The following is a 13,149-nucleotide window of genomic DNA, read 5'->3' on the forward strand; positions in this document are numbered from 1 at the left end:
TTTGCAACACTGAGGCAGCAGCTGACTTCCTAATTACATCATGGAAGACAGATTTTCATATTCTTCCCATGGACCCTTGCGAAGTGGAGTGCTAAAGGCTTAATAAGTCTCCACACACCTACAGTCCTATGAAAAAGTTTGGGCACCCCTATTAATCTTAATCATTTTTTGTTCTAAATATTTTGGTGTTTGCAACAGCCATTTCAGTTTGATATATCTAATAACTGATGGACACAGTAATATTTCAGGATTGAAATGAGGTTTATTGTACTAACAGAAAATGTGCAATATGCATTAAACCAAAATTTGACCGGTGCAAAAGTATGGGCACCCTTATCATTTTATTGATTTGAATTCCCCTAACTACTTTTTACTGACTTACTGAAGCACAAAATTGGTTTTGTAACCTCAGTGAGCTTTGAACTTCATAGCCAGATGTATCCAATCATAAGAAAAGGTATTTAAGGTGGCCAATTGCAAGTTGATCTCCTATTTGAATCTCCTCTGAAGAGTGGCATCATGGGCTACTCAAAACAACTCTCAAATGATCTGAAAACAAAGATTGTTCAACATAGTTGTTCAGGGGAAGGATACAAAAAGTTGTCTCAGAGATTTAACCTGTCAGTTTCCACTGTGAGGAACATAGTAAGGAAATGGAAGACCACAGGGACAGTTCTTGTTAAGCCCAGAAGTGGCAGGCCAAGAAAAATATCAGAAAGGCAGAGAAGAAGAATGGTGAGAACAGTCAAGGACAATCCACAGACCACCTTCAAAGAGCTGCAGCATCATCTTGCTGCAGATGGTGTCACTGTGCATCGGTCAACTATACAGCGCACTTTGCACAAATAGAAGCTGTATGGGAGAGTGATAAGAAAGAAGCCGTTTCTGCACGTACGCCACAAATAGAGTTGCCTGAGGTATGAAAAAGCACATTTGGACAAGGCAGCTTCATTTTGGAAACAAAAATTGAGTTGTTTGGTTATAAAAAAAAGGCGTTATGCATGGCGTCCAAAAAGAAACAGCATTCCAAGAAAAACACATGCTACCCACTGTAAAATTTGGTGGAGGTTCCATCATGCTTTGGGGCTGTGTGGCCAATGGCGGCATCGGGAATCTTGTTAAAGTTGAGAGTCGCATGGATTCCACTCAGTATCAGCAGATTCTTGAGAATAATGTTCAAGAATCAGTGACGAAGTTGAAGTTACGCCGGGGATGGATATTTCAGCAAGACAATGATCCAAAACACCGCTCCAAATCCTCAGGCATTCATGCAGAGGAACAATTACAATGTTCTGGAATGGCCATCCCAGTCCCCAGACCTGAATATCATTGAACATCTGTGGGATGATTTGAAGCGGGCTGTCCATGCTCGGCGACCATCTAACTTAACTGAACTTGAATTGTTTGTCCAAAATACCTTTATCCAGGATCCAGGAACTGATTAAAAGCTACAGGAAGCGACTAGAGGCTGTTATCTTTGCAAAAGGAGGATCTACTAAATATTAATGTCACTTTTCTGTTCAGGTGCCCATACTTTTGCACCGGTCAAATTTTGGTTTAATGCATATTGCACATTTTCTGTTAGTACAATAAACCTCATTTCAATCCTGAAATATTACTGTGTCCATCAGTTATTAGATATATCAAACTGAAATGGCTGTTGCAAACACCAAAATATTTAGAACAAAAAATGATTAAGATTAATAGGGGTGCCCAAACTTTTTCATAGGACTGTATATGGTGGTCTCTCCCCAAGGAGTGACAATATCCCCTTAACCCCATCATTAGCTAGTGACAGAAGATTTTCCTCTTGTGAGAAGAATAATATATTTTGGGGGAATAGGTACATAATTAATGAAAACAGAAATCATGGAGTCACACATCTCCTTAATAATCAAAATGTGCCATTATTCTCGTTTAACCTTGTCATTCATGGGTTTGGTTTAACAAGAAGTTGACGTAACTGAGCTGAAAGAAAGTGGCTTCAGATGCACCATATTATCGTAATATTTTGGCTTAAAAACTTGATTGACATAAGCCAATGAAGAGGTGTCCAAAATTCATACAACTAAAGATGCACCAAATTAACCATACACATAAGTCACTGTGATAAATTTGACACATCTATTGTCGAAGTAAACCTGCCTATAGTTAAATTCTATCCTACTAATATTATAAATGTGAAAGTTTGTATGTTTGTATGTTTGTTACTCAATCACACAAAAACAGCTGAACAGATGTGAGTGAAATTTGGCACATAGTTTGTAAACTCAATTAAAACATAGGCTACTTTTATCCCGGTAAATGACATGGCTTCATGACTGTTATGAATTTATGTTCACATGCTATATTAAACTGCTCTTCGCAGCAAGCTGATAAAGCCAGGTCTGTTCTCTCTATGTAAACACACAGTTATCCTTCAGTCCCGTGTGTACATGCATTTGCATATTATCTGATCTGCTCCAGGCAGTGCTGACAAACTGGATGGGAAAACACTTTTAATCCAAATTGGCAGTTTGCACATTTAAACATGCTGGGAAAAAGAAAATCTAATTTGATGCAAAATTGTAAAACAACAAGAGCTATGAAGGTAGCCAGAAGTCAACAGACTTCTCCTGAAGCGGAGCTCAAGGAGATCTTTGATGCCAACAACACACTCATTATATGGCATCACAGCGAGCTGCGTAGATGCCAGAACAATCACAGGCACGGTACGAGAAACAAGTTCAGCAGCAGGACACCTTGAGAGCTGCCGAAATGCCGGAGCAGACAAATCATCGATGACAGCAATTTGCTGAATATAGGCGGATCATCGATGTCAACAACACACAGACTAAGTCGCGGGACTTTGTAAAGGAAGTCTGTCAGCAGGAAAATCAGTGTGAAACTAATGACACTTCCTTGTAGGGCTGCTTCTACACTTTACAAAGAAGCCTATCCTTATTCTGCATTGCAGCGCTGCATTATAAACATATGCAAATTAGCTGAAACATGTTTTAGGGTTGTGTCTTCTCCTGCAAGGACTTCACTGTCCGCTCTAGATAATCGTACCTAATTCCCGCACAGTTCTGTCACCCATTGCCCAAGTGAAACTCATAATTTGTCTGCAATTAGGGGCGGTTATCTAGAGCAGGGGATCAAATGCCCCCAAAGCACTTTTCAGCTAATTTGTATTAAAAAAAAATGCTGATTTTCATTAAAATGGTGCTTCAATACAGAATAAGAAAGGCATCTTTTGAAAGTGTAGAAATGCTTAGAGTATACTGTCATTATTTTGATACTGATTTCCTGCTGACAGACTCCCTTTAATTTTAATCAAATATTAGCAATTCTAGGAACTTATCTTCAACAGCTGAAACTGCCCTAGGAAATCATGGTCTATTTTTAACTAATCTATAATTTGGAGCAATAGACACATCATGTGTTAGTTTAGTCGCACAAATGATTTGGCATTGGCTACATCTGTGGCACGTCTGAGACCTTGCAACCTCACCCTTCGTTAATATCTGTGTTTGGTAATCTGTTCGGGGGAGTCCGCATGGGGACCCCCTGAACAGAATACCAGACGCAATTGCAAGCGCTGTGCAGTAAAAGCACTCAGACCCCATAGACTATAATGGGGTCCGTGTGCTTGCAGAGCGCTGCCTGCACGAATCATGTGCAGAGATCTGGCGGCAAACACACGGACCCAATTATAGTCTATGGGGATCCGTGTGCTTTTACAGCACAGCGCTTGCAATTGCGTTTGGTATTCCGTTCAGGGGGAGGGGGGTCTCCATGCGGACTGCCTGAACGGAATACCAAACACAGATGTGAACGAAGGGTCACAGAGGCCAAAGTCCACACTTTGATGACCACAATAAGTTGTGGCCATTGGCCACCGAGGGGCTTCAAACGCATGTGGTACATGACATGTGTTCACCCTTATTAACATATCACTGTCCTTATGCCTATTTTTTTTATTTTTGACTTCCTAATCTATCACTGTTTTCTTGCCTACCTGTATAGTCCTCTTGAGGTTCACTGTTTGATTCTGTCTTCTTCCTTATCAAAATTAGCTTTCAAGCAATGGGAATATTTAGAACAATTTTCATGAACGCATATGTTTATGAATGACTGAAGAGAGAATTAAACGAGCCTTGTGCCATATATAAACATCTTCTGTAGGCTATCCAAAATTGCTTACCAATTCATTTGTTTTCTCATATTGTTCAGCTACTTATTCAGTACAGTTGAATGGAGGAAAGATTGTAGAATACAGGGTAATGCATTTTTTCAGATTTTTCTTTCTGGCCAATTTAAAATTTGTCAAAGTTGGTCTTCTTCTGGATCACTGCCCCTTGATATTTCACGCACTCCATTTGCCACAAACAAGCCGTGGGGGTCACGGTTCATGCTGACTTCAGCAGAAATGGGGAGAGCTCCATTTATCATATGCTGCCTGCTGAATTTCTATCATTAACCAGGGGTTCACTGCCTTCTTTAACCCCTCATACTCTATTACCCTAGGAGATTATCTTTATGAAAGTCAGTGGGAGATTTTTTTTATTTTTTATATACTGATCATGTTTGAATTTATTTGCTTTATTTATCAAGGTATTATGTGTACAGTAGACCATATAAAAATGGCAGTTTGCTTCAAAATAGAATTTACAGTTGGTTTAATGAGAGTTCTAATAATTGGATATTTACAAATGTTGTTTATTTATCATGTATGTGCATATATGTGATATATATACCAGGGGTATATATACATCCCATATACATCCCACAATAGATGGAGATTTGAGGGGGGTTTTTAGGATTTTTTTTTCCTTCAGATATGCTGGTTTTGTTTTAAGAAAAACTGTTAGGAAAAACAGTTACTCGCCACTTAGTTTTTCTGCCATTTGCACTCCAAGATCCCTTGTTCCCTGTCAGTCTTAGTTTTGACTGGTACAGACGTTTCTAATGGAATGTATTCTATAGCTTTTTCCCTTATTTTTAAGTTTTCATCAAAGAGGACCTTTCACCACCTCAATCATGTCCAGCTCTTTGTATCATTTAATATGATATGCTATATAGTCTCTGTACTGTCAGGAGGGTGGTGTCGGGGTGTGATTCTGAGCTCTGACACTGGTTGCCTCTGATTGGAACTCTGAAGCACGCTTCCCTGCCTGACTTCCCTTATAAAATTACAGAGATTAAATAGCACATGTGGCACCAAAACTAAGGCTAGTTGCACACGTCCATGTGCTGGCCGCTGGCTGTGATTGAACGGCACAGCCGGTGCATGGGTGACACACAGATGCCATCAGTGCACCACCTGTCCTTCCACAGCCCCAATCATTCATTCAATGAATAGGAGCTACGGAAGTACGGCCGCAAAAACCAGACAGAAATAGAACATGTCCTGAGTTTTATAGCCCGCACACGTGAATGGGTCAGTGTGTTATCCAGGAAAAACCCATATAGCACACTGACCTAGCCAACATAAATGCAACCCCCAGTAAGTTACCAAACAACTAGCAGAAGTCATACATGCCAGTACCTCCTCGTTGACAAGTAAAATTGAAAAGGTCAAAATTGACGACAGACTACTTCGTCAGGACCACCAGACTTTGCATGACAAGGTGCGTGACGTGTAACATCATGTCTAACTATTGGAAGACACTTTGGCTCCCATTCCTGTCAAGATTCAGGAGCTGGCTGACCACTGAAGTCAATGGGCTTCTGATGTCAATGGGCTCCTGATGTCAATCAGACCCCTGATGTTTTTTGGGGGGTTTTTTTGTATTAGGCCATTACCTGCTTGAGTAACCCCAGCAGGTAACAGGTCCTATTTACTTACCGATCCCCACTCCTGATCACGGCCACCTGTGCTTCCCCCTTCTGCGGAGGAGGCTGTGAGCAGGAGAAGGGCTCAATAAGTAAAGCTGCAGGCCTGCGAACCCCACAAACACTGCTATCATTATACTTTAAGGTCTTTTCAGACCCCAGAATATAATGCTCATCAGAGGTCCAGGGGAGGTGAGGGAACATAAACAACACTCTTATTTACCGCTCCTTCGGGGAAACCGTTTTTATGGCTGGACAAAAAGTCAGACATGCAGGACTTTGTGTCTGGCCAAAAAAACGGTTTTTCTGTGGTGAGCCTGCAGGTGGACACCAACTGTTCACTTTTAAAATACATTCAAATCTATGGGTTTTAAAACTGACCACTGGGAAGTCGCCCCCTGTCCAGTTTCTCTGGGGCTTAGGACGGAAACCTGGCAGAATGACACAGGGCGCACAAGGGCACAAATGTGAATGCCCCCTCAGTCATGGCATCCTTTAAAATGATGTCCTGAGCCTGTATTGACTCAGCAATCTATGTTATTTTGGGTCTTTACCTGCCCGTAGCGTTGGATCTCTCTATGCTTCAGCCCTCTGCACAAGTTGCAGCCTGATTTCCCAATGCAAATGTATTATGTTTAGGAGACTTTATTAAAGTCACGGATACCTCCTTAAATCAGTTCACCATGGAACCAGATATTCAACTGTCCTCACGCCACACCACTATGGCTTGGGTAATACATGAATTGGGGTGGCAGGATTTGTGGCGCTTTAGGTTTTCCATGGCCTAGTGTTTTCATATCATTCCACCAATAGACACTCTCTGTCCAGAATAGATTATGCCTTTGGTAATGTTAAGGGAGCATTCACACGGTGTTACGTGCCGCGAGATTTGGCACGTAGACGCCGCGTGACCCTTTGCGTGCCGTACACGCTCCCATTGAGTTCAATGGGAGCGGGGAGCGTATGCGCCGCGCTAGTTTGCGGCCGTGCATTTATTCACGGCCGCAAACTAGCGCGGCGCATACGCTCCCCGCTCCCATTGAACTCAATGGGAGCGTGTACGGCACGCAAAGGGTCACGCGGCGTCTACGTGCCAAATCTCGCGGCACGTAACACCGTGTGAATGCTCCCTAAGACCCGTTCACTTTTGCTGTCAGTAACATATGTAGCTAGAGTAACCTCGGCCTATTCCCCTCTATATGTGTAATTGAATGATAGCCCAGACACCGGATAACTGCCTGGTGACTCTGGCGTTTCTCTCCTTAGCGTGGCACATACATGTTAGAGGGGAGTGATCAGTGACCAGCATAAAGTGTTGGCCCAGGAGGTAGTACCTTTGGGATTCCAGGGCCCACTTAATGGCTAAGCACTCCCTCTCCACAATACTGTAATTTCTTTCAGGTGGTGTAAGCTTTCTACTGAGGTAGAACCTGGGTGCTCTTCGCCACCCACCATTTGGGACAGTACTGCGCCTAACCCTACATCAGAGGCGTCAGTTTGAACCACAAACTCTTTATTAAAGTCAGGTGTGACCAAAACCAGCTATTTACAGAGGATTGACTTCAACTCTTGGAATGCCCGCATCCTCCACCATATGTGGGGAAGGTAGCTCGGTAGAAGCAGTGTTGTGGACCCAAACAGTCAAGACAGGGACCCAAAATATGCAGCACACGGGAAAAAACAGGAAAATAAATAAACCTTCACTTCAGGCACAAATGAGCAAAAACAAAATACAACCTTAACTCAGGACCCACACCTGGGACTGAAAACTATTCCAGACCTGCACTGGACCACACATAACTCAGGAATCTGGGGACTCCAGCACTATAGTGGGACTCCAGCACTTTGCCTTTCACCTTCTCACTATATATATATGTACTCAAGTACATATATATATATATATATATATATATATATATATATATATATATATATGTACTTGAGTCCCATCCACTTTGCAGACTCTGCAAAGCTCAGCATTTTTTTTGCCACAAAATGCTGCATTTTTGCAATATGGGGCCCAGTCTTGGGATGGCTATAATGTTCTGAGTCCTTCATTTGCATGAAGTCATTTACTAATCTTTGGAAATAAACAGAATTCTTGCTTCAATGTTATTGGCAAAAAAAAATAAAACCTGTACACATGCCTTGCACTATATTTATTATATGTGTTTAACACATTCTCTGAGATACAAAAAAAACTAATCCATCTAATAGGTGATATAGAATAAGACAGTTTGTATCTTTAGATCATCTAGCACCAACCACTGTGATACAACTGTAACATTTATAAAATACCTGGTCTAAGTTTAGAGTTAAAGTATTAGAGAAAATTAGCAAGTCTGCTCAAATACCTTTTATTTAGTCACATTAAAGCATCAGAAATACTGGGCAGAAAACCAGAGCTTACTAACGTGTCTAATGCCAACCACGTGTTGAACAGTGAAAACACTGTTTTGCAGGTGTTAGTCCCAAAAATTAGGAAAGTTAAAGAGGTCCTTTCATGGTTTGGGGCACAGACAGCTCTATATACTGCTGGAAAGCCGACAGTGCGCTGAATTCAGCGCACTGTCGGCTTTCCCGATCTGTACCCTGGGTGAAGAGCTATCAGTCCCGGTACCGTAGCTCTTCACAGTCAGAAGGGCATTTCTGACACTCTGTCAATAACATCCTTCTGCCCAGCAGCACCTATATCACTGTACAGTGTGAGCGGGGAGGAATGTCCCCTCCCTCTGCTCACAGTGCTCGTCCATAGACGAGTATTATCAGAAGGGGAGGGGGCGTTCCTCCCCGCTCTCACAGTACAGCGCTATTGGCGCTGTTGTGAAGAAGGACGTTCCTAACAGACTGTCAGGAACGCCCTTCTGACTGTAAAGAGCTACGGTAACAAAGGGAGCACAGATCGTGAAAGCCGACAGTGCGCTGAATTCAGCACACTGTTGGCTTTCCAGTAGTATATAGAACTGCCTGTGCCCAAACCCATGAAAGGTCCTTTAAAGAAGTACTCCTGTGTTTTTCATTGTGCCACCTATGTAAAATGAGCTTCAGTGTAGTGTATTGGTACTGATTTATTTAAAGCAGTGCTTCCCTCTGAAGTGCCCATCTCCCCCCTTCTCATCTGATTCATACATAGTGTTTCCTTTGTCATAGTCTGACCTCATTTCACATGGGGATGGGGGGACAACAAAACTGTTCACTGGAATCCTTATTTTATAATGCTAGGTTCAGACACCTGCGTTCGGAACCCCCAAACGGAAACCTAATCTACTTTAAAAAGCAGTTACCCGTGTAAACTTGCGCACCCTATAGACTATAGTGGGGTTTGCTGCGTTTCCGCCTGAAAAGTGTGGAGAGAAAAGTCCTACTTGCTCTCCACATTTTTAAGCTGATTTGAGAACGGAAACCCTGAACATATAGATGAAGCGTATGTGTGAACCTAGCCTTAGCCTCTCCAGGGAACCTTTATTGTTACATGGTAGGTTTTGAAATGAATGGCCATCCATATTATACATAGACAAGTCAGATGTCTTGTCCCCCCTACCTCTATATGTCCATATGTAGCAAGTTCAATACTTGTTTTGTTTCACAGTTATGCATATCTAGTTAGTATTTAACAGGTTTCTGGTTAACCAGCAAAATTTGACTAAGCAGGTACAGATTTGGATAGAGCTTGATGGGTCTTTGTGCCAAAGCAGCTGACATTCCATATACACATGATGAGATCTCTTAATTTCTTCACTATTCCAAAAAGAAACACCAAATGAATATAGTTAAATTGTGTACATATCTGTTCCTCTTTTTATTTTTTATTCCCCATTGTAGTATTATATGCCTGGCCATCAAACTTGGCTACGTTTTTGTAACTTTTATGTTTCCAGCATCATAAGAAAACACAAACAGTGCTTATCCCAACAGTTTTTGGAACAGAATACATAGATGTAGCAGGAAAAGGATTCTTGTATTTATACTGAATTAAAGCTGGATGTACCTTTTACTGTTCAGTCACCAAAGTATAACTCTGTTCTGAAAACTGGAGTGGAACGCCTCCTGCTGCTTTTATTTATGGATATATTTGATCACCTCAGGAACTCCAGAGCTTAGTCCTGCTGACTGCAAAGACTTGGAAAACAAGCTTAAGGAAAGAGAAGAATTTCTGATCCCTATTTACCACCAAGTGGCGGTACAGTTTGCTGATCTACATGATACCCCAGGTAGAATGCAGGAAAAGGGAGTTATAACTGTAAGTATTGCCTTCATAATTTTCATTTGTAAGTCTTAATATTTTCCTCTTTTCTTGATAATTATTGTTGTTGGCTCATTTAATACAGGATGTTCTTGAATGGAAAACCTCAAGAACATTCTTTTACTGGAGGTTACGGAGGCTGCTTTTGGAAGATGTAGCAAAGAAGAAGATCCACGCTGCAAATCCTGAACTAACTGATGGGCAGATTCAAGCTATGTTAAGGCGATGGTTTGTTGAAGTAGAAGGAACTGTCAAGGTAAGCAAGTGAAATACATATTTTCTTTTGCATTGTTAAATTACAAATGAATTAAAGGGGCTAAAGTTAAACTACCCCATCCCCCGTTTTAAAATAAAACCCAAAAAAAGAATGTGTTAATCTGCTACTGCCCATGCACCTGCGCCATTTTTTTTATCAATGGCAGTTTGCGAGCGCCGGAGGAAGACGGATCCGAAGGACATCGCTGGAAGAGGAGGCGTGGCTGAAGATGACGTCGGACCCTGAATGCCCGCCCACCGTGCACGATAGATTAACATATTCGTTTTTAGGGTTTTATATTAAAACGGGGGGGGGGGGGGGGGGTAGTTTAATATAACTTTAGCGGTGCCTGAATAGCTGATAGAGCCCCTTTAAGGGCATTTTGTGTCACATTGCTACACAGTCATAATCAAACGTACATCTAAATTATCTGTAAGGATAGGTTCACACCCGTGCCTGATCTACATTCGAGTTGTCCGTACCCTGAACCCACTTAACAAATGCGCATTTTTTTGCATTGTTTGGGTTTCCTCAGGGAACCGCTTTTTAAGCAGAGTGGGTTTTCGTTCTTCAGTTCTTCCACTTAGGGAAACCCAAATGCAGGTGTGAACCTAGCGTAAAGTGCTACAGGAAGACAGGAATAGTGCCCCAGTCTGCAGCATACAGTACAACGGGTTTTCTCAATTTATTTTAGGACTAGCCTCTGCCCGTGACTTCTTGTGCGGGGTTGTTGGCGTCGACGATCTGCCTTTATAGTTGTGTTCCGAACACAACTAAGCTGCGTTCCGAACACAACTAAGCTGCCTTGTCATACCGAGCCTGTTCAGCTACTATACACACTGCACTGTGTGGAGGACAGACTCAAACCCAACCAACTGCATGGAAATGTATACACTTGAGAGAGGGCTTTTTAGTCAGAAATGCGTTGTGTGTCAGTAAAGGAGTATCCATCATCTTTACCGGGCGAGCGCTGTTTCTTTCTTGGCCGAATCCTTTAAGGGGGCTGGTCCACTCTTCTTCTGCATCTATACGTCTGAGTGATGCCTACAGCAGCTGCCTTGGACCCTTAAACATAGGGTGATACAAGCTTCTTGAGTGTTGTGTTATTACACAACCTCTTCAGATGAGGGGGCATTTGTCCCAACCAAAATTAGCCCATTATTGAAATTTAATACACGACGATCCGCTCGGTGTGGTTTCTTCTCTTGTCTTTACGATATTAATGAGCGTGTTCTTGGCATTGATGAATTGCATGCTCCGGCGTTTCGGCAGCTCTCAAGCTGGCCTGCTGCTGAACTTGTTTCTTGCATTGTGCCTGGGATTGTTCCAGCATCTCAGCACCTCGCTGGAACATCATATAATGAGCGTGTTGCTGGTGTTGATGATCTGCCTGCTCCAGTGTTTTGGTAGCTGTCAAGCTGGCCTGCCGCTGAACTCATTCCTGGCGCTGTGCCCATGATTGTTCTGGCATCTCAGCAGCTCACTGGGACGCCATATAATGAGCGTGTTGTTGGCGTTGATGATCCGCATGCTCCGGCGTTTCAGCAGCTCTCAATCTGGCCTGCCGCTCAACTTGGTTCATGCACTGTGCCTGGAATTGTTGCGGCATCTCAGCACCTCGCGGGGAAGTCATATAATGAGCATGTTGATGGTGTCGATAATCCCCCTGAGCGCCGCTTGAGAAGAACTCTGTGACTTCTGGCTCCTTCATAGCTCTCATTGTTTGCACAAAATAGATTCTCTTTTTCCAGGCATTTTAAAAATTGGCAAACTGCCAATTTGGATTAGGTGTTTGCCCATGTTTGTCAGGACTGGACCAGATCAGATAATATGCAAAGGTGTCTACACACTGTGGGTTAGCATGTGTTTACACTGAGAGATAACAGCTCTGGCTGAGATAAGGCTGCTGCTAAGAGCTGTTTAATATAATATATGAACCTAAATTCATAACAGTCCTGAAGCCATGTCATTTACCGGGATAAAACATAGCCTATATTTTATTTGAGGTTACAATCTATCTGTGTGCCAAATTTCATTCAAATCCGTTCAGCCGTTTTTACGTGATTGAGGAACAAAACATACAAACTTACAAACTTTCACATTTAATAGGATGCACAAAAGTATTCTTTTAATGAATGTGTGTACTAATTCAGTCCAGAAAAGAAGGAACTTTCAAAATATAACAGACCATGCCCCCCCCCCCAAAAAAAAGTTCTCTTTAAAAAAGGACTGTTGCTATTAATGGGTTAGTAAATGCACCCATATACCTTTACCAGTGTTTTGAGTGATTTCTGGGTGTCTCTGAGAGCTTCTGGTATCGTCTGCATTTGTTTACTTGGTTCAACTTCCTGTAATGTAACTTCCATGCTTGCTACCTCTCACCTCTCCCCCCCCCCTTTCCTCTCCTCCCCTCTTCTTTCTCTCCCTCACATACACACCATCCCTGTCTCTCTAGCTATCCCACTCAAAAATACTAGCCCTTCCATACCTACTCAGCCCCCGACCCCATTCTATACTTACCCCTCTATCTTCCAGTCATCCTCCTGCAGGATACCCATCCTTCTTTTCTGACTGCTGTAGACCCAGCACTGCTCTCTAGCTGACGATACTCTACTGTGCAAGTCTCTGATGCGGCTCCCACTCCTGTGCAATTGAGGTGGATTATTAGAGCAGCGCTGAATCTAAAGCATGGGCAGATGTTACAGAATGAGGAGGAGCCGTCCTGCAGAAATAATCCTGGAAGGAAGAAGATAGTATGATGTAGTATGATGAAGTGGATGGGGAAGGAGTAGTAGTGGCGTTCCATTTCCAGAAACAGGGAAACAGATCGTCA

General features: G+C 42.5%; 1 protein-coding gene across 1 annotated transcript in view; it reads left to right on the forward strand.

The window, feature by feature from the left end:
* Positions 1-13,149, forward strand: part of ACACA (acetyl-CoA carboxylase alpha) — a 290,659-nt gene that overhangs the window by 251,196 nt on the left and 26,314 nt on the right. The window contains exons 52-53 of the mRNA XM_075264375.1: positions 9,903-10,057; positions 10,146-10,316. Coding sequence (XP_075120476.1) covers positions 9,903-10,057; positions 10,146-10,316 — 326 coding nt within the window. The remainder of the gene's footprint in view (positions 1-9,902; positions 10,058-10,145; positions 10,317-13,149) is intronic.

This window comes from Leptodactylus fuscus, chromosome 2 (assembly GCF_031893055.1).
Source record: "Leptodactylus fuscus isolate aLepFus1 chromosome 2, aLepFus1.hap2, whole genome shotgun sequence".
NCBI classification, from domain to species: Eukaryota; Metazoa; Chordata; class Amphibia; order Anura; family Leptodactylidae; genus Leptodactylus; species Leptodactylus fuscus.